General features: G+C 26.4%; 1 protein-coding gene across 1 annotated transcript in view; it reads right to left on the bottom strand.

The window, feature by feature from the left end:
- Positions 1-23,452, bottom strand: part of LOC111628794 (kinesin-like protein unc-104) — a 219,622-nt gene that overhangs the window by 53,177 nt on the left and 142,993 nt on the right. The window contains exons 14-27 of the mRNA XM_023372640.1: positions 23,333-23,365; positions 19,578-19,743; positions 17,333-17,408; positions 15,857-15,936; positions 15,236-15,327; positions 13,811-13,951; positions 13,133-13,177; positions 10,439-10,523; positions 7,359-7,431; positions 7,118-7,232; positions 6,894-7,045; positions 3,530-3,699; positions 3,317-3,454; positions 2,388-2,506 (exon numbers count right to left, since the gene is read on the bottom strand). Of these exons, the coding sequence (XP_023228408.1) occupies positions 2,388-2,506; positions 3,317-3,454; positions 3,530-3,699; positions 6,894-7,045; positions 7,118-7,232; positions 7,359-7,431; positions 10,439-10,523; positions 13,133-13,177; positions 13,811-13,951; positions 15,236-15,327; positions 15,857-15,936; positions 17,333-17,408; positions 19,578-19,743; positions 23,333-23,365 (1,485 nt within the window). The remainder of the gene's footprint in view (positions 1-2,387; positions 2,507-3,316; positions 3,455-3,529; positions 3,700-6,893; positions 7,046-7,117; positions 7,233-7,358; positions 7,432-10,438; positions 10,524-13,132; positions 13,178-13,810; positions 13,952-15,235; positions 15,328-15,856; positions 15,937-17,332; positions 17,409-19,577; positions 19,744-23,332; positions 23,366-23,452) is intronic.

Here is a 23,452-nt window from a genome sequence, read left to right as displayed (position 1 = left end):
CCTAATGTTGCTGGGCAGTATGGCGTGAACAGGTCTACAGTAGGCAGCAGTTCAATCTTATTTAAGAAAAATACTGTATAATCCAGAAGACTCAAGCAGCTAAAGGAGTAACAAAAATCAAATCTGAGAAATAAAAAACATCGAAGAGTTCATAATGGAACCCGAATCGGATCTGACGATAGAAGAACGCTAAGAACTCTTGAATGAAGAACACCAAGAATCTCGGCGAGGTATGTTTTCTTCTGAAAAAGAGGATTAATGCCAATATCTGTTATTAAAGATCATTTGAAGAAGTGGGAGGATGTCAGAACAACGGTCTTAGAATGGCATCTAAACCAGGTTGAGGCTTGGGGATTTCTACAATTGCAATGCTATTAATTACTTACGAAAAATCCTGAAGAAGAGGGAAAAGCAATCGACATTAGACAGATTCTTTAACCCTTTCAAACGGAAAAAAGCATGACTAATAAAAATGCAAGACTGTGTATGTATGTATTTTTATTATTACGTATAAATAAATGTAATAAAGATGTATATATTTTTTATTTTGGGGGGTCTCCAGAACGAATTAATTAAATTCCCATAGAAATCTATGTAAATCGATAATCGGTTAACGAACAATTCGGATAGCGAACAAAGTCTTGGAACGGATTATGTTCGTTAACCGATCACCCACTGTATATTATTATATAATATATTTATGTATATTAATATATGTAGTATATGGTAAATATATATAATTTTAAAAATAGAACATTGTTTCATATTTTTAAAATAAATATTTTATTTTAAAAATATGGAACAATGTTCTATTTTTTTTAAATTGCAGTTTTGCGACAATCTGAAATAAAACTGTGTGTTTCATTTTTGCTTCTCTTATTTTTTTTTATAATTGTTTAAAAACAGTTTTTATAAAGCTTATAAAGTATAAAACATAATCATATTGAATACATAAATTTATAATTACAATTGACACTTTACAATATAATAAATTTTATAGTAAATTTTCACCAATCTTCCTGCAATTTTTGACAATCTCTTGATTAGGAGAGACTATTAACAGTAAAATAAAGAAGTTACCAAAGTAAAATTTCTGTAGAAGTTAACAAAAGTGACTGATTCTCTTGAATACAATAAAAATGATCAGCTTAATTTAGTCGAGTGTTCAAAAACATCTGACTGACTGATTATTTACAATCATGCCTAACACCTAATTCCTAAAGATAGTTTATGTTTAGCATAACTGAAAATCAACACAAAATTTTAGTGTCAGTTTAACTCTGTATGATGTGTACTACAGACAGTTATTGAAATTAAAGAAAACTTTAATCAGACTCAAATGTAAACAGAAGTTCAAATACAGGGAAAGAGTGATTTTTGCCCCTTAAAAAGTGGAAAAAAACATAAATTAATATTCAGGCTAATATTTTGTAATTTGTGAATTATTACTACTGATATATGAAATAAGAAATAATATACTCAAACATGAACTCTGTTGAAACTGGTACAAATTCAGAAAAAACAAACCAACTCTTTTTATTTCATATGTACTAAGGAGAAAATAATAATTATGCCAATTCACAAATAAGGATGCAATCAAATTGTTGTTTAATCAATTTCTTTAAAATTATTACCACGTTTCCTCAATTCTAATGCACACTTTTTTTTGGACTTTTCTGCTCTCAAAAATTAGGGTGTACATTAAAATCAGGCACAACATCAACTTAACACAACCACATTCACATTATTTGCTCTTCACACTGCTCAGAAATTCACATTTAATACATCATCAGTATAGACATGTACACATTTCTTCCACTACTTTGATTTTAATTTTGGTTTTGATTTGCTAATCTTTTGAACTACAGTGAGTTGTCCAGCAGATGAGTCTCCTATAAAACTATGTTTAAGTAATGAGTTATCCATTATGCTAAAGAACATATATACAGATATTTCAGTGTGATACTATGTATCTGATAAATTTCATGCTCATGCATACTGTGTAAATCTCACTTTTAAAACATTGATTGTACAGTAATTGTGACTGATACTGATTTTGTTTAAGTCTGCAGATCTTCTGTACTTGATAATGGAATCATAAATAAATACATTTGAAAATGTAAACATCATGAAGCACTATAAAAATGAAAATAACATGTTTTTCAAAAATTTATCTACTATATTAAATACATTAACTTTTTGTGGTTGTGTTTTCAGTGAAAGTTAGTTGTGCATTATCACAAGCTAACTTTTTTCAGGTTTTGACATCTCAAAAATTGGATGCATATTACATTTGAATTAAGAATTGAGAAAACACAGTAGAAATATAGTAAGAATTTGAACAATAGTGACTTTAAAGTATTTTAAATAAAGTTAAATTAATTTACCAATCACAGCTTGAATCTGGACACGAAGATAACCTTTGATATCACCCTTCTCATTGACAATAGCAACTTTTTGAATTAATGGTACAGGATGCAACAAATTACTCATGTATACAAATGCCCTGAAATAGATATAATTAAATTAAATTTATAATCAAAATATTTATTGAAAATTTATTTAAATTAATTAAATAACTATTTTAATAAGTATTGATGATAATTAGTAATAATAATACAATAAGACACTATTAAATGAAGAGCATCTAAACTTTGAAGGATAACATAAAGAACAGGAAAACAAAAAAAACTGTGAAATGTATTCACTAAACATAAAAGAGTTAGAAAAAATATTACATTATATTAACTTTGTTCTTAATATTGCAAACAAAATTGATGCAAATTGAAATATATTAAGGTAAAATGAGGAAGATAATATATATATATGATTTTAATGAAAGTTAATATAGAGAAATGTTAATTATAGATAACAATCTTCTATCAAACAACTGATTCTCAAATATTTGATATTAACATTAGTAAAATATATTAGGAAAGATGTTAATGTTTTGATTCAGAAAATTTCCAGGTTAATACTTTTCTAATATCTGAAAATATTATTATAATTTTAATGATTAGTCATCCTGGTAGTGTAATTGGCAATGCATCTGGCATGAAACAATGATAAAAACAATAAATCATCAACAACATTATTTTTACAGAAAAATTTCACAATACTGATGAAAATATGTTTTAAAGCATAATTACAATTTACAATAAGATACAATCTTGTGACAGTTAATTATTAACAATTATTGATATGTTTTAAATATAACAGCGAGTTTCTATACTGCTTATTAATAACTAAATCAGTAAAAATGATGCACATTTTAAAATTATGAATTATATAAAAACCCCACTAAATTTTTAGTTACCTTCCAATTAAACGGAACCAGGGAAATCGATCATAAAATGGATCACCACCAATAATGCTTTCAACGTTATAATCCGGAGAAGAGGGAGAGAGTTCTGCTTCATTTTGATACATTTCTCTCATTAATTCTAAACGTTGTCTAAACATTATAAAATATTAATATTAAAATTTCCTTTTCATAAATAAATAATTTTACAAAGTTCTCTTGTTTTACCTCAATTTACTCAATGTCCAATAATGAGTAGCACCATTTTTCAAGTCTTGAACTTCCACAGCTACAATTGTATGTGGATATGGTCTTTCTTCTAGATCTTCTGCAGGTAACATATCAGGTGATAGAGGAGAGTATAATGTATCAGTTAAAAGTGTAAACTGAAATAGTACCTAAAAAAATTAAAGAAAATATTAGAAACTCAAAAATTTTAATTTACAAAAACATAAATGTAAGAAATATAATTTTATGATTTACTATATAAATTAACCTAAACACCTGACATTGCCTGAAAAACTGTAATGATGATGTAAGTAAATAAAATTCTGTTATAGCTAAAAAACAAGTAAAACGGCAAGGCTGTATTTGGAACAAGACTATGTCTCAGAGACTTGCTACTAAGTGGAATCGCTTTGATGCTCAAAGCTGATCTCATTCTCATTCTCCAATCTTCTTTGGTATCACTGGTTTTAAGTGTGATCTTTCAAACTTCGCTGGCCACGATGCATTTTCGGTGAAATTAACCTAACCAATTTTGAAATTTCTCAACATTGAATAATGTCACTGGTTAAATTTTTGTCAATGCCTAATGAAAATTTCCTGTTATTGAAAAAAATATCATATCATCTGAAATTATTTTTTTTTTTATTTTGCACAAACAATATATATACATTAATAAATATAGAAAAAACAAATTATATTTCAGAAGTTAGTTTTAATATAAAATTATAATGACTAGCGCCATCTACTTCAAAAAAAGGTTCCAATGCTAAAACAAGATATCTCGAATCAACCAGTCAAGGTCAGTACGTTAAAACAAAAGTCAGGAATAACATGAGACAGGTAAATGGGTTTTTTCAAAGATTCTTTTGTCAAAATTCGATTTTTCATTTCGAACTTCCCAACACACGTTGTCAAAATTCGATTTTGCAACAAACGTTTGCATTTCCAATGAGCAACGCATGTGCAAATCTCGCACTATTGCCAGTTTGTAGAGTGTGTTGCCATTTTGAATTTATTTTGACTCAGTTCTCAGTCCTGAGTACCTACAAGTCTGGTTTCTTTTATGCACGCATGATTTGGTCACCTAATATTCTGGCCAAATTGCAACTCCTGACATGTACTCCTTCATACCTCTAAGCTGGTAACACAGCAGGCAGTACAGTTTTATAAACAAGACATAGTCTTGTAAATAACATATAATATACAATGCATTTAGACACACTCAGAGATAATGAAACTAGAGATGAAAATGAAAAATGAGATGAATTAATCCATGCTCTACTTTTAGTATAGTACAAAAATTTAGCCTCTTTTCTACTTTAATTTTTGTAGAAATAAATTGGTTATTAAGAAATAGGATTTCATTCTTATTTTGGACAAATAAAGTAAATTTATGTATGGGAACCTGGATCATGCATTTGCATTACTTTAGAATTCAACCAACTCTGCCATTCTAAGAACTCTGTAAATGAACCAAAATATTCATCAAATGTATTCAATTTACTACTTAATTAATTTAAACCTAATTAATTTTTAGTCTTCACCTGAACAAAGTGGAATGTATTAAAAAAATTTTGAGCAAGAGACATTTTTAAGTTTCATAAATTTTTTATTTTTTAGACATCTGTATACACAAAATAACAAAATATTCATAGAGGCAAAAGTCTGTTATGCAATTTGTTGTTGACAATTTGTTGCTTCTTGCTCAAGAGTGTTTTTGAGGCAAATGACCGAGACAAAAACATCTTGTTTTATATATGATGTGGTTCTAGTACAGATGTGGCCAACAGTGTTTGCTCCCAGGCCGAATTGGAAAGAAAACTTTTTCCACAGGCCAAATCAGAGGCTGCCCTAGGAAGATTTTGAGGTGGTGTGAGATCTCATTGTGGTGTCATCCGTAGAGACTAAATTGTAGATAGAAATTTTTTTAGGAGTCAGAATTTTTCATCAAGCTATTCGGACTTGAGTTGCTAATATTGAAAGATTGATCACGGGCCGCATAGATTCATTAGGCAGGCCGTATGTTGGCCATGCCTGTTCTAGTATATCCCTTAGAAGCTTGAAAGCTTTTCTTGCTTTCATATATGTCAAGGGCAAATATCCTTTATTATATCCAAACTGAGAGCAATCAAGCAATTAAAAGGCATTCAGATGAGACCTATTCTCAACAAACTGATAGAAAAATACAAATTACTCCTCACCATACTGGCATAAAAATGGGTATAAAGCTTATTACAATGGACAAAGAATCATATCCTTAATCAATTAAATCATCATTACAGTTAACTGAAAAGCTTAGCAACTTCAATCTTATGAATAATGAGTAAACAGTAAACAGTCCTTAACTTTGTGTCAATGTTTCCATTCATTAAAATTGAACCATACTTCTGTGCATTCTGGGACTTATGCTTAGTATCATCCCCAACTCACAAAAATACCATAAATATATTATTGGGCTTGCCCATTTAATATGTCATTCATTCTTTTTCTAGTTCAACAAAAAAAAAACCTATATATGACAGAGCATTCCAATGGGCAGTCCATATCAGGACACTTTTGCAAACTAATACTTAGAGATTTCTATGTATAACGTCCTTTTAATCCAAAGAATTTTTCTTGGTAGACGATCTTACAGCATTTTGGTTAGAAATTTTTAAAATAAAACTGTAATTTCTAACCAAAATGCTGTAAGATCATCCACCAAGAAAAATTCTTTAGTTTAAAGGACGTTATACATAGAAATTGAATAAACAGCAACTATACTATATTAAGATAATACTTAGAGAGTTAGAGGAACAACCTTACTGGTGTTTAAAAATAAATAATTCTAAGCACATTGGAGTTGTTCTAGTTGTGTTTGTGTTCAAAAGAGAACAGAAACATTAACAAAACTACAACAATCACCACCCTAAATGATCCACAGAAAGGCTAACTTTTCCTCTTAAAGAGAGAATATGAGGCCTCACAGATATCTTAAACTGCATCACAAACAAATACAGATGCCAGAAAGCCACTATACTGAATACATGCCATATTGTTAGAAAATTCCTGAATACACACACACACACTGACACACTTATTTAATTTCAGTTTTGTTTTGGTTGCTATGCCTTGACTGTGGTCCGGCATAGTACACAGCCACCGGTGTGAACCGAGTATAACTCACAAAACCCAACATAATAATAATATACTAAAGTTCATATATTTTTAGTTTTATTTTTTTTCATAAAAATATATATTTAAATTTCTTTATATAAAATATTTATATACAAATTTAAATAATACTTTAATGTATAATTAAATTTAATATGTTAATTGCTGCATTGTAAATAAAGCTACTATATAATCTAATATAAGTAATTACCTTTTTCTTAAGTTCGACACTGATAGCATTGGCTTCTTTTAAAAATATTGCACTTCCCCAGAGATCATCTCTTAATGAGGTAAATTGATGATACTTCCACTTCTGAAAAGCCCAGATAGCTAATTGGTACTGCCTGTCAGTCCATTCTGGTTCTGATAAAATATTCATATAATTAAATATATGATATTTATAATTAAACATAAAATAATGGAAATCATTATAACCTAATATGTCTTCTTCAACAATTACATCATCTACAGTACAAGTACTATACATGCTGGACATCAGAGAATGTTCTTCAACTTGTTTTCGCAGACTTTCAATACAAGCCTCGTAATTCTAAGAAAAAAAAATTAAAATTTCTAATAATAATAATTTAAGTTATTTAAAAAAATTTGTTTCTGTTTTGATCTTCAAACTATCTGTATTCAAAACAGAAACAAAAAACAAAATCTTTGAACAAACCTTTCTTTCTTGTTGAAAAAACTGATCAGCTTCCTCTTTTTCTTTCTTAAACTGTTCTTCTAAAGCTATTAGCCTGTAATTACAGAAATGAAATCACTAAATATTTGTAAAATTCAAACAAAAAAAAAAATTATAGATCAAATTTTAATTTGAATAAACAATAATAAAACTGAAATATTCCAAAACAGATTTTCGAATATTTCAATTTTATTTTCATGAAGTAGGGTAAACAATACAGTTATTGGCCACTTAAGGAAATACAACAGCAGAAAAAACCTGTCAGAATTTTTTGCTACCTACTGACAGCAAACTTGTATTGATACTGCAATGCAATTCTTCATAATAGATTTTATAGAACACTTATTGCAGAGATCTATATTTGAATTAACAAATAACTGTACCATTTACCCTGATGTTTGATTGTCACATCAACTCTCTTACATTTCATATATTGTTTTAGTTAACAATTTAAGTCATAATCTGTAATAAAATAAGTTATCTATACTGGCTACTGTTGAAAGATCATCAAAAGAATAACATAAAAACATGATAAAATGTTAATGATGAGAAAACTGCAAAATGTGGATAGTACTAAATAAAAAAACTGATACTTTTAATCTAATGTTAGTTTTCCCATTACTATCAATCAATCAATGAAAATGAATTATCAGTAGAGAGCAGACTTAAACTTTTCAGTAAAATTTTGTGTCCAGATAACTATTGTTTTATTACTGTAGGTACTGTACATGAAATAATTCAAATATGAATAGCTAAAATATTATGCAATTTTTAAATTAAATTTTCAAAAAGTAATATTCATCATATTTGAATCTTATCCTTATATATTTATTGGGTTAATATTCATTTTTTCAATCTGAAAATTAAGAACTCTTTTGGAAATAAATCAAGTAATAATAAAAATCAAGGTAAGTAAAAGAAAACAAAGTCTGTTTTCTTTTACTTACTTGTGAAAATCTATTTGAAATTACTATTCTTTAAATAATTTATTTTTGAAAATTCTTTCATTTCAATTTGTTGAAAAACATACTTAGAGTGCAACCACAGCTTCTTAAAATTGCTAAAAATATTTGTAACTTATGGTTATTAAATCTAATTTTTGCTGAAACTGTCGAAAAAGATGTGATTGTATTTTGAATTTCATGTACAAAAAATTATATACATAACTGGAACAAAAGTTTATATTCTAACTTTTACCAAAAGTATTTAGATATCATCATATTGCCAATACTGGCAATAATATACCTTTATATATACACATACACACATACAAAATTTTAAAATATAATTATATAAAACATACAAATTATAAAAAGAAATGAAAATGCAATAAAATGTAGAAAAAACTGGAAACAAATACATTAATAACCATAACCTTATACACTTTTCCAGCAAAAGTTTAATTAAAACAAACATTTTTGATCCTGTTCAGAGGTCTACCATAGGTTGAAAATTGTATTAAATTGGCAAATTACAGAAAAGAGAGTTCTAATGGCAGAACTATAATGCTTACTTTTAAATTTAGAAAATTTGAAAACGAATGATTTATGTATTTCAAAAGTTCGACAAACAAATAATTTACATATTTAAAAAATATTAAAATGAATACATAAATTAAAAATGAATAATGTTTGTTAATAACATATGTAATTTACAGTAATATCTCGACTTACGCTACCCCGAGTTACACGATTTTCAAATCTCGCTGATTCGTCTTTTGTTTGAGCACCACGCAACTCTTGATTACTCACTCCCCTCACACTATTGTTCAGCTTACATGTTCAGAAATGTCGCACGGAATCGACGCATAGCTACAATTTATTTTGTGTTATTTATTTCTGTGTTTGTTTTATCTACGGAGACTTAAGAGACTCTACTATGTCATCCAAATGAAGTAGAACTGATTCTTCTGCATCAAACAAGAAAAGAAAAACTTTATCTTTGGAATGTAAAGTTAACATTATTAAAGACTTCAATACAAAAATGAAAATTTTTGAATTGGCAAAGAAGTTTGATCTACTGGAATCGATGGTCAGAACAATTATAAAAGGTAAATAAAAAAAATTCTCAAAGCTGCGAAAAATGCTCAATCTTTAAATTCAAGCATCATTTGTAAACATCATGGTATTATTGCTGAGATGGAAACAATGTTAAAATTATGGTGTGATAAACAAGTAATTGTGAAAAATTGTATAATAATATAATATGTTATACATATGTATTATCTAAGATTTTATTAAACATTTTTTTCTAAATTATTGCTTTTTTTAGTCTCTGGCCCCAATTAAAAATTATTTGTATGTATTTATATGCAAAATTATACCCTGACTTACGCAGTTATCGCTCAGTCCCACCTATCGTGTAAGTTCGGGGTATTACTGTATTTTATGTCAAGCCTATGTTGTTTTCTCTTCCCTCATCAGGTTATCAACTAGAGATTGCCATGTTTTAAATAATGTTTCCTTCTCATTGAAATTAATGAATTCACCCTTTCTAGATGTCTGGAATATTTCAAATGCTTCCTTTGATTATAACTTGTTTATGTCAAACATCTTTTTTAATATTTCCTGGTCCCAACATGCCAACCAGGCATGCTGGGACCAGAATTGAAAATGTTTGTTTTGATTAAACTTTTGCTGGAAAAGTGTGTAAGGTGTAGTGTTATTGGTTATCCAATAAAAATTTTAACTCATCTATTTAAAATTTCTAAAAGTAGACAGATAAGAGTATGCACATGCTTAACGATATATTCTTTTCATAAGTGAAATAAAGAACTATGTGAATCAAAAAATAAGTGATGGAAAAGAGCATAAAACTTAATAAAAAAATCTTTTTATCATTATTACTGTCTTGGCAGGAAGATGGCAAAAGTAAATCACTATCAAATGCTGACTGACATAAGATCTAATTAAATCACTGTCCAGACAATATTAATTAAACCTAAAAGCTACAATTATTCTTCATGTAAATTAAATGTAGATATTTAATTTTCTCTTTTAATATAAATATTTAATTCTTTCTGTAGATACATATTAATATAAATAAAGATAAATCACACATACTTTTTCTCCATATCTAATTTCAGATCAATGCCTTGTTTCTCCAGTAACTCCAACTGAGCAAAACTCCAATCAACAGGCTCATTTTCTGCAAAAGAATTTACTTGGATTCATTGATAGTATGATATTTTATTTATGACTAATTTTATAAATATTAAAATATCTTTCTTTTTTTAATATTATGGAGAATCAGTTTTTAAATCTATTTCAATACAGTAAATTGCATCTGAAAAATGTATATGAAAATGTGATATTAAGAGATATTTTAAAATTTTATTATAGCTCTTTATAAATCACTTCTCCAAAATATCATCAAAAGTTTAACTTAGGCATAACTATATACAGCAACTATGAAATATGGGAATAGTAAAATACATGTTTGTAATTAAAAGGCTCAATTGCAAGGTCAAAAGAGATTTTTCAAAAAAAAAAAAAAAAATCAAAAATAAAAAAATAAGAGAAAATAGGACTACAAATGCTAAAAAAATAATGACAAAATACAAAATGATAAAATGAAGAAAATAACTAATTTCATCTATTCATTAAAAATAACAACAAAAGTGTATCAGTATAATTAAAGTAAGAATGCTAGAATATAGATAGGCCTTTATTAATTACATGTTCTTTTTAGACAAAGAAACAAGTTCAAAAACAAACAAATGAAAAAATATTATCAATAACTTTATTACAAATACTTCTTACTTAAAATGTGAAGAATAATACAATTGAAAAATGCATAATATTTCTAACTGGATAACTACAAATGATTCAATTTTCCTTTAGCACTTAGACAGCTCTTCAATAATTCTTGAATGTCTTTTGACCAATCTTAACCAATTATTACACTTATATAGTCTTTTTTTTTTTTTAAAGGCTTCCTGTAATCTTTTATTACTTTCAGTATTTTTGTGCTGAAATTAACTCATCTTGCAAAAATTTGATTTTAATTTTAGTATTCTTTATCTTTTCTTCATTTTGTAGTTTGCATTTTTTAAATTCCTTCTACTTCTTTTTGTTCTTCTTCCTCATACTTTTTTTTCTTCAACAGCTTTTGCTAAAGCTTACTTCTATGCATTATAAACTGAATAGCTTTTGATTACACAATTTAAGTGTTTCCTATCAATGGAACTGAAAAATTATCTCCATGTCTTCTGCATCTTTAACATGTAATATACCAATTATAGTTGACTCAAAGAGATTCAATATATTCTTTGATAAGATGTTATTAATGAAAGAGAACCTGTGCTCTACATCTGAATTGCCTTACAAAAGGATTAAGTTGTTCTTCACAAAAGATGCAAGATTTGGAAACTTTGGTTGGCCACTTAGTATCTCTTTGAACTGAAAAACATTTTTCAAAAATATATCTACACATTGATGACTTTCAGACACAAACTCTTCACATAACTTTTGTACATTTGAATGTAATCTGTAAGCATGCTGTTCCAACATTACCTTTTCTATATTCAGAGGTTTCAAATTAATACATAAACACTGAATGGCATCATTTTGTACATAAATGAATAAAGGATTTCCAAATCTTTCAAAAAAGAATTTGTTAATAGTAGACATATTTTTTAAGTCTCCTGAGTAAATCATGTGTTGAAAAAAGTAAACACTTCACCAAGGAGGTCAAATTTCAAACTTCAGGAAGAATAATGTCAGGTCAACTTAAAAATAGATAGTACTCCTCTCCTCATACATATAACAAGTTATTTGATGCTTATTTTTTGCTACCATTTGTGTCTAAATTTAAAAACCTTTAATAAACTTTATTATCATTGATATATTATTTGATAAGTAGATAAATAACATGTGTAAGAATAAATTAAAGTGAAACAGGCAATTATTTATTGTAATGTCATCACAATGTGGAAATGAAAAACAAATGAGGGGGGTTGAAATCTCACACTCCTTACCATAATATTGCCACCACCAAACTAAGTTGTTCCAACCTGGCATGAGAGATCCATTGCTTCATGAAGTTTAGATATACCTTCACTCTGCCACTTGCTTAAAACAACTGGAACTGAGGCTCATTTGACCAGGCTACATGTTTCCAGTCCTCAAGCATCCAGTTGTGATGATTCTTTTCCCATATAAATCAAACTCTTCTGTTTAGAGTTGTAAACAATGATACATGATATAAATGATGACTGTTATAAAATAAAGCAGAATGTCACTCTGTTGTCATGACTGCTGTATTGTTTAAATGCTGGCATTCACTGATACACTACAGTTGAAATATGATATGTTGAATTGCAGAATTTTTTCGTGAACTGCACAGATAATTTTCCCTTTCATTGATTTTCTTTTTGTAACTAGAGTAATTTTGCAACCGCTTTTGTCCTGATATCATGTACTCAAAGTATATACTTGGAACCATATGAGAAAATTCCAAAGTAGAAGCCATTTCCAAGATGAAGTGGTCAGCCTTCTAGCACAACAATTTGACTTCAGTCAAATGCACTTAAATTAGTGTTTTTCCTATTGTACAAGAATGCAACTCTGAATAATGTTATAAATGACTATCTGCACTTCCACATGCATGCAGGATGAATACAATTTGCATAAGAGGGATAATGGGCAACTAACCATTTTCTGAGTTAAATAGCTCTAATTTTTTAATGTTTGAGTATATTGGTATGTTTATATATACATACTTATATATGTATAAAAAAGAAACATGATACTCACTGTTTGATATTTCAGTTGGAGATTTTCTCTCTCTGCTTTCTCTTGCTATAATTTATTAAAAAAAATAAAACATTTTAGATGTATTATATTTGATTTTATATTATAATATCATACAATTATAAAAAATTCTCTAATATAAAATCACATATATAATAATACACAATTTTTTATTTTAAAATGTTGCTGATATTGAAAATTCAACTTTTAATAAAGACAAAAAATTTTAAAAAAATGCTTTTTATTCACCAACTGCACTAAAAAAAGAAAAAAATAACTTTTCTTCAGCTTTCACAGTATTCTTGGTATTATGCAACCAAAAATAAAAGCATGATGGGGTGCTCATGAGAAATCCATAAAAATTGGCAGAAAGTGTAAGTATAACTAACAAGGAAACTGCCAGATGTTCAGGTCTCTGATTTGAACAAAACTTGGTGAGCATGTAGCCCTACAAATAAACAGCTCCTTGTCCAAATAATAAGACCCACTTCTCAAGTGTTTCTGAAAAATGGGCCCCTAAAAATTTTTACATAATAAACAAAGTAAAAGCAATAAAAACTATTGATTTCATGTATTCTATAGCCATTACATAAATAAGGATTATTTCCAATAATTTTTTCATTAAAAAACAAATATGTCTTACACTACAAATGTAATTACTATTAAATTATAAACTCTTACCTTGTTCAGGATGTTGAAATCTAAAAACATGATATTTTCCAAGTATAACTCTAGAACCTGTACGCAATACCAAAGGTTCTGACACTTCCCGACCATTAACATAACACATGGCATCATTACAAGGACAGAGAGTTACTATTCCTGTAATTATTAATTTAACAATAAATTAAATTAATGATCATTAAAGTTTATTTTAAAAGAGATTAAAAAAATTTATATTTTTATTCATAAAATTCCACAAGTTAAGAATAATCAAGATTTTATTTATCATATTTGGAATGAAGCAGATTTTAATCAAAGAATAAAAAAAAATATATATAAGATTATAAAAAGCCTTGCATAAACATTTTTGTAATAAAAAATAAATAAATAGTACCAAAATGAAACTGCTTTTTCATTGCTACAAGCAATGAAAAAGCAGTTTCATTTCAGGGGACATTTAAAAAGTGTGGTTTATCAAGGGTACATTACAAATTTGACAGTTTGAAAGACAATATCACATTATATGCAAGACGCATTCTAAAGGATAAATTATGGTTAACTGTTGAACACACTGGTCATCGCCTTCAGGTTTAACACCTTCACAATGGAACCAACATTGACAAGTACCCTGCATCATGAGGTCTCTTTTACAACATGAATCATACAAATAAAATGTTTGTTGCTTGTAATGTCAATAATGACAAGTTCTGGTACTAATCTTTCTTTTATGAAAATCTCTTCTGCATGTTCTAAAATGTCACTATACCAAATATGGTTATATTTGAACTGCTAAATATCTCTCTACACCAGGTTTCTCAACAGAATTGCTATTGACCCTAGGATTGATGAAAGTTTGAGAGTCAATAAAATTTTGTAAGTATAAAAAATTTATTAAAAGAGATTAAAAATTTACATATTTTTTTCTCAAATAAATTTAGGGAGATAAATTTTAAAAATTATATAGAAGGGCTATTACATATACATATAATATTGAAGGGGGTTGAATGAAAAAAATTTTTCTTAAAAGGTTCAATATATGAAAAATGTTGGAAACTCCTATTATAGACAGTATTGAATAAGGATATTTTAATTACAATTATCCAATATATTCAATAACAATGATAGTATTAATTTTTATCGAACAATATGCTTATAACAATAAACACATAATCTAGGAGTCAGTAAATTATATTATTTACATAAAGGAATAATTAGCAAATGTTCAAAAATCAATAGACACATGAACTAACTATAAAAACTTTGTTTAATTTAATTAAATAACATTTCCAAGTTTTCAAATTTTGATGATTGATTCATGTATATGTTGGATTTTCGAAAATTATTGTTAATTACTCCTTTATGTAAATTATAAGATTCAATCAGTCTATTAAAAATTCATAATAAAGTACATTCTTGTTTAATACAATTATTATATTTAATTACCTTCTTGATTTTCAAAAATACAATGTTCGTTCATTATATGTGATCCATTTAATTTTATATCTTGAGGAACATTAGTTTCGGGTCGTCCAACTCTGAAAAGGTTTAGAAAAACATTATTTAAATGAAATTTTTACAATTAAAACATAAACTTTCTCTAAAATCGATTAACAGTTATTTAAATTACATAACTGTATAAATACATAAAAAATTAATATAATAAAATTTTTTCAATATTTATAACTGAAATTTTGACATTATGCTGAGCAACACTGTCACTAGAATATCTCATGTCTGTGTCAAGTCCAAATTTTTGTTCTGTTATGAATTAATGCAAAATATACTGTGAATTCTTATTTTTGATCACCAACAAAACTCCTTTGTGTTTGAATAATATGAACACATGGCAATGTTGTTATATACCAGTCCTTAAATTACAAATAAATTCCAATTATTTTAATTTGAAGATATTTGTTGAGAGGTTTTGTTGTTCCTTCATGCAAATAGAAATATTTTCTAACTAAAATAACATTAATTAGGAAAGAAATTAATCATCTATCAAAAACATAGTAGCAGTAACATTAGTAGCAGTAAATAATAGCTTTAATAAACAGAAATAATTACCTTGTTATTCCATCTTTAATATAATATATTAAACATTCTGACATTAATGGATCTTCATTCAAATTAACAAGATGGGGAGTCTAAAATTAATAATAAATTATGAAACTATTTATAGATAATATAAAATTATAATAAGTGGAGTTAAATATTTTATTTTATGTCATAGAAAAGCATAACTCATAGTTTTAGTTGTTGAGTTCTAGCTTATTAACACCCTCTATTTATCATAATTTTCAGAGTATTTCTGAAAACTACAGAAATATAATTCTTATTGCATTTAATAAATAATAACACAAAATATAGAAAACATGAAATGGATTCAATTCAAAAATTGCAAATTGGATCATAAAACTGGATGCTTTTGCAAATATAATATTTCAAAAGCATTCCTTTTGAAATATTATATTTGCAAAAGCATCCAGTTTATACAATCAAATTTTATTAAATAATAATCTTTGGGTTACAAGATAAACTCATGGTCCAAGTATTACTGTTCACTAATAAATCTGATTGGTAACAAGTGTTAACAAATAAAAAAAAAGTACACTTTATGCCAACATTTAACTTAATGCAACAACATTAACTAAATAGTTGTGTAAAGTGTTTGGTAAAGAAGCCATAAATGTTAGAAGTGCAAAAGGTAGTTTGTAAAAATTTTTAGTGGCAACTCTAATATTACTGATGAATCACAATCAGACCACACTTGACTCAGTCAGAATTAAAACATTAATTGAATTTAATCCAAGAATAATATGTCAGGAAATTGAATTATTGATAAAAATAACACATTCAATGGTTTTTGAACACTAAAAGCACTGGGTAAAATAATTTGTGAGGTGTGGACAGCCCATCAGTTAACCTGTGCACATAACCAACTATATACTGGATAGAGAACCTGTTACTGATAGTTTAACCTGCGCACACAAATAACAGTGCATCTTAGTCTCAATTTTAATTAATCTGCTTTTTAATAGACAAAACCATACACTATGAAACAGGAGATGAAAAGTGGATTCTGTAGGCAAATATTACCTGTAAAAGACAATATCACCAAAACAACTAACATTACCAACAGCAAAAAATTGGCAAAGACTCTTGCACAACTTTTCCAGCACCTGCATATAGGTACAGATCCTACTTTTATACATCCTTAAAAATTTCTAAAATTAGTTTAATAATTCTAAATAACTTAATTATTTAAAGCTATCAAAGGAATGTTAACATGTCTATGTTAAATAATAATTGGGATAGTTATACATTAATTTTATAGTAAAAACTTCAATACAATTTGCAAATCTCAGAATTTTTATGATCAAAAAAATATTAAAGTTAATTAGTGATAAATTAATAAATATTTAACTCTTCTAAAAATTTATTTATGAAATCTTTTCAATTATTAATTAATTAATTTTTAAGTCTATTTACTAATGGAGCTAAAAATAAATGTACAACATAATCATAGATTACATCATATACCTTATTTGGAGAGAAAACACCAACAGTATCTCCATCTTCCCTGAGTGCAACTCCCATTTCAGCAAATACTGCTTCTCTATGGAATAAAATGAAAAACAACTGCATTATTTAATATATCATACAAAAATCATCTACAAAACATTCACTATTTTATTCTATAAATTATTTATAAAAAAAAGTCTGTTTTAATCCAGAATACATTAACAACTTTCTTATGATACTCATAAGAAGTTGTGAACATGTTCCTGATTACAACAGACTTGATTACATGACAAATTTGACAGTCTTAATTCAGAGCACCAGTAGGTTTCCTGCACTTATCATATAGAGTCTGCAGTAGTGAATTAGTTTCTAAATCGTTGTATATATTTCGTACATTTTACTGTTAATATTCTACTTGGTTTGCAATTTAATTTATTTATAATTGCAAATATATCATTCAAACATATAATAATTGGAATGTATGCAGGCAGTTTCTGTGTTTTTTTTATTTTTATTTTTTTGTTTTTTTTTAACTGAGAAAAGGTTACGAATTGACCCAAAAACATTTGTTAAATGTGAAAATTCAGTGCTGGAGTGAAGTACAGGTTATTTGTTTTTGTTAAATATGGTAATTAGTTTATTTTCAATTATTTTATACTTGTGTACAAATTATATTTATGTTTTATATATCAATTTGAAACTTATTTAATGTAGATTACATCTATTTTACTGTTTAATTTCATTTATAGTAATTAGAAGTGAAAATATGCCCAATCTCACTCTTGCCACCACTGCACTCCTCCCTTCCATTCCAGCAATTAAGCATACCCTGTCCAGCGAAAATAATTTCAAGTGACATTATTTCAATTACAGTAGAGCATCGATTATCCGACTCCCGATTAACTGTCACATCGGTTAACCGACCATTCTAGTCGGCAGATTTCAAATGTCCGCTAGTGATGTGGCGCTACAATATTTGGCTATGTCTTGGCTACTTTAATATTATTTTTGTTAAATTTTTGCGTGTTTTAGCTGGCAACATTGGCTTGACCATGAAAGGGAGGCCAGTATTTAAACGATACCTAATTTTCTAATTATGATTGGTTGTTTGTTTTGTGAGCAATAAATTAATTTTAAAATAATTTTTAACGATAGAATAGCGACAATTATTATTTTAAAAAAAATTTTGTTAGGCTTAACATCGATGAAAATTCAACGCAAAGTAGGTTAATAGCGATATACTAATATACTATACTAATAATGTATTTTTTTCATTCTTTTCAGTTATCCAACCAACCCGAATCCCCAATTGAGTCAGATACTCGATGCTCTACTGTATTTCCAATTAGTTCTTAGTTTTATGTTATTAACAGAAAGGTTTTGTAAATTAAATTTTGTCAGGAAGACTGATGTCATTTCTTTTGAATAAAATGGCAACTAAACAAGTAAAGGTCTTATAGCCAGGCTTGATTAAATGTCATCAACTAAATATACATATGGAAATTAATACCTAATAAAGCATTTACATAAAAAAATGTATTCAGAGAAATTTTATAAATTTTATTTATATAAATTTACTTGATTCTTTATTTTCCTTATTTATTTCTAATTTAACAACAAATTTTTTACAGCAAATATGTTGACAGATAAGACTAGTTCTTAATGATTCTAACATAGAACTTCTAACAGTTCTTAACAGACATTCTAAAATTTAAAAGAATTGTAAAGGACAATATACTTCCCATACCAGTAGCATTTGAGTCTTGAACAATAAGAATTATTTTGAATCTTAATTCTTTTCATCTGATGGTTCTTTTAATTTAATATTTTAAGACAAAGTTCGCCCAAACTGGGACCACCATTTATTAGTTCTCATGGTCCCAGTTTGGGTAAACTTTGTCTTAAAATATTAATTATTTTGAAATTTAGTGCTGTTAATCAGGTATGTATCGTAAATTGTGTGTTTTACTATTATGACCACTAACTACTATGACCAAAAAAATAATGTGCAAAAAGGTTTTACTATTTTTATAGAAAAAGATATAAAATAAAAGACATAAAACATTTGTTAACAGCTGTAATATCATAAGTTTGCCATAAAATTATTAATTCTGCAAACTTTTGAAGTATAATTTAAATTTAAATTGTTGCATCTTTTTTGGTGCAGTTTTTTGGGTTTCCTGAGAGATATATAAATGCTATTCTACTGAATTTTATAATATTTCATTATGCATATTATTATTTAAAATTTTAAGTATTATACCTGTGGACTTTAATAGCTTCTGTTTTTTTCAGTTTTTCTTCCCATGTTTCATTCAACTCAGCAATTAACTTTTCTGATTCCTGTAATTGCTCAATAGCATTCTCTCCAGCAGGTGATACAATTTGTTTTTGTTTCTTGTTATTTATTTCCATATTATTTATTTCATCTATAATAAAAAATAATTAAAAAAAAATAAGTTTTTAAAAATAATATTTATCTTTATATTTCACTCTCCTTATAAGAATTGCAGACTGTAATTTACAGAAAAGAATAGACTAGTACAGTATAATTTAAAAAGAAATGAAAATTTCATCAATTTTTTTGAATACATAAATCACAGTTAATACTTCAATATATTAAATGTTTTACTGTTATATCAATTTAAATTAATTTTATAATTTAATTTTGATTATATTTTGAAATGAATCAAGAATTATTATCAATGTTTAAAATTTAGTTTATGTTAAAAGTTGATTGTTTGACGAGAATAGGAATGTTCTGCTGATATGAAGCTGGATGGAGAATGAATCCAATAAGTAAAAATTATATTGAATAATGATAATGAAAATATGAGAGAATTAAAAAAATGAATTCTAAAATGAACTCCAAATCAATAGGCTTAATACATTCCAAAATGAATTACAGGCAGATTGCTAAGTAATGTTACATGCAAGTAATGTACAATAGTTAAATAAAAGACCAAAATACTCAAAAACCTTTATAATGCAGTCTATTTTGTTAACATACCAAATGTTTTTGGTCAAATTAACTGACCTTCTTTGGTTTATTATAGTAGTGCAGTTAGAGATATAGTTGGATATAAGCATTTTGGACACTGATAAAAAGGAACAAATGCTATTTATATCCTAACAAAAAGTGCAAAAAGTTTCTTTTGCTCATTTTATAATCAGACAGAGCTACTTTGATCATTTGTATAATTTTGTACACTTCTGCAAAATATCTGTCAAAATAACATGAAGAAGAAAGCTCAGTGATTTTCAATGTAGCATGATTATTGGATGTTATTGCAGTATTAAATCTGTATATAAGTCTGTTTATTTCCAGACTTCTGAAAATTCCAAAATCCACTGTAGCAGATATTATTTGCCAATGAAAAGAAACTGAAGCAGTAATTCAAACACAAATTATTATTGTATTTACTTTCAGGCACTTGGCAATTTTTATCATCAAATTTTATTTAGTTGACTAAATAAAATTTGATGATAAAAATTGCCAAGTGCCTGAAAGTAAATACAATAATAATTTGTATTTGAATTACTACTAATAACTACTAGCACGGTTTCAAAATACCAGAATAAGAAACTGCAGCATTTAGACTTGAACACCAAAGTAGATGATTTTAAAAACTCACTGATCTTGGAAAAAGAGTATTAGTGCAAATTGTGAATAAAAATGGTATGCGTACTTTAAAAATTAAATACAAATCCATAATGCAGATGAAAACAGCATTTTTTTGAAATTAAAAATTGAAACATAATTTATATTATTCTATCTAACATTTGGTTCATATATTTCATAATGCTTCTAAATACGATTAAACGTCAAAAAATACATATTAAAATTTATTTTGAAAACTTTTAGCCATTATGATATTTGTATTAGCAAAATAGCAAAACTAAAACAAATTTAAGATTAACATGAATAATGATAGATAAATAAACACAAAAGATTTTTTATGTTCAATCAATTCATATATGTTACAACTAATATTCTAATGCAAAAAACAAAGTTGTTATTAAAGATAATCAACTTATAAAGCATTAGCTCAAATAAATATTTTATTTTGCAATAAAATTGAAAAATGGTATGATAAATATCTGTTTATTCTGTTATTTTTAATAATCTTAAATTAATTATTTGCTTCTATATATGTAGCTATCTTAATGTTGCTAATGTAAATTATACAAAACAAATGTTTCAATGGTATATATCTTTACATTTGGTTCAAGTTCTTTCACATTCAATTAGGATAACAATGTTCAAAATTCTTTTATGTTGTCCTGGAGAATGGATATAAATCTGAAAGCACTTCCACCAACCAAATTGTGCTGCAAGATATATTCCTTTATACCATTTATTTTGTTTTACAAAATTGGAAGTTGTGAATCTTTGGTATGTTAATAATTTACTTTAAATTAATCAGCATTCTTCGAAATCATTTCTATTCTCAACTTTATAACACTTCTTTAAACACTTTTACATATTTATATTTATTACCATGACAATCTGTATTTGGAAATTTTTTAAAATCTGTTATTTATTCATCCTAAAAGGAACCCTATCAAATGATAGTGTTAAATATATCATAAAAAATAGATGGAAGAAGTCTAGACAGTTTAACACAAGGATTGTTTATAAAGAATTAAAAAATGTAATTTCAATAATATCCAACAGAAATGAAATAAAAATAATAAAATTCATTATGCAAAAGAAGTAAAACTGTTTTGGGAAAAAGCTAAATTGTTTAATTAAGATAACTATATTTAAAAAAAAAAAAGGCTAAATAACAAAATTTATAGAAGGGAGAAAAACTTAATTAAGTTTAAATGTTTGAAAATATTGAAATCAATGTTAAGATCATTTGTAATCAAAAAAAATTATTTGGCTTTCAGATTGCAATTTATAATAGAGTGACTTTTAGAATAAAAATGTATGTAAATATAGTTTTAATATTCAGAATATATTAAATGTATTATGAATATTTCATAATTCGTGAAGTTTTACTAATTTGAATATTTTCAATTAAATAAAACATAATGTTCTAATGTAAGTGAATTGAATTTTGTTCTGATTTAAAAGAGTTTTTATTTTATATGTGAATTTATTTTTAAATGTCGCTAAGGAAACTTTATTTTAGAATTCAATTTTTATTGACTTGAAAATTTTAAATGTGAATATCTTCTACCTTTGATAACAAAATATAACATTATAGGAAAGCAGTTTAATTTTCTAATATATTACTATCTTATGAAATAGAGGATTAATAAATAAATAAACAACATTCAATCTAACAATGGTTACTCCAATAAAAACTAAATTCTAAAATAATACCATCTTTTTAATTATTATTTAAAAATATATAAATAAGCAGTTGGAATTGGTAATAGTTGATTTTTATATAAAAGATGAAATTTTCCTAATTTTAATTATAATCTTGAAATTCAAGATTATGATTAAAACAAAATTTAAATCATTTATATTTAATTAGTTATTCTAATGCAATAAGCATTTTGAGTGAGAGAACTCAAAATCCTTGCTACATAGAAAATATTTATTACAATTTCTTAGAGATGATACTGATCTTATTTTTATTCAATAAAATAAGAGTTAAAATTTTTATATAGGAACAATTCAATTGATAATAAAATATGACTTTCATTATCTTTATAATTATTTGAAAAAAATAACAACAACAATAATAATAATGTGCTATAATAATTAGAGAATTTAATATTTTATGAATAAGGTTGTGACTTTTTTATTTTTTAGAAACATTATTATTTCACAGTATTAAGTATTATTAAAAGAAAAAGAAAAATTAATTTATATACCTTTAAAATGTTATTTAAATATTTTTGTATTTAAATGTATTTAAACACAAAAATATAAAAATTTTATATAATTAAAGTGAACTAAAAAATGATGTATATAGAAATTTTAATCAATAAATACAATATACTGGAAGCAACTTTCTATTGCAGCTTTACATGCATTGATGCATAATAAGAACTTACTGCATGATTCAACATTAACTGTTCCATGGCCAGCTTCAGCATAAAAAATAAAAGAAAAGTATCAGATAAAAGTGTGAAAGAAACCAATGTTTGTCACTGAACAACTCTGAATTTTACTTA

The sequence above is a fragment of the Centruroides sculpturatus genome, unplaced genomic scaffold (genome assembly GCF_000671375.1).
Source record: "Centruroides sculpturatus isolate CEXI.00-Female unplaced genomic scaffold, Cexi_2.0 scaffold485, whole genome shotgun sequence".
Classification (NCBI taxonomy): domain Eukaryota; kingdom Metazoa; phylum Arthropoda; class Arachnida; order Scorpiones; family Buthidae; genus Centruroides; species Centruroides sculpturatus.
This window is presented reverse-complemented; position numbering and strand designations above follow the sequence as displayed.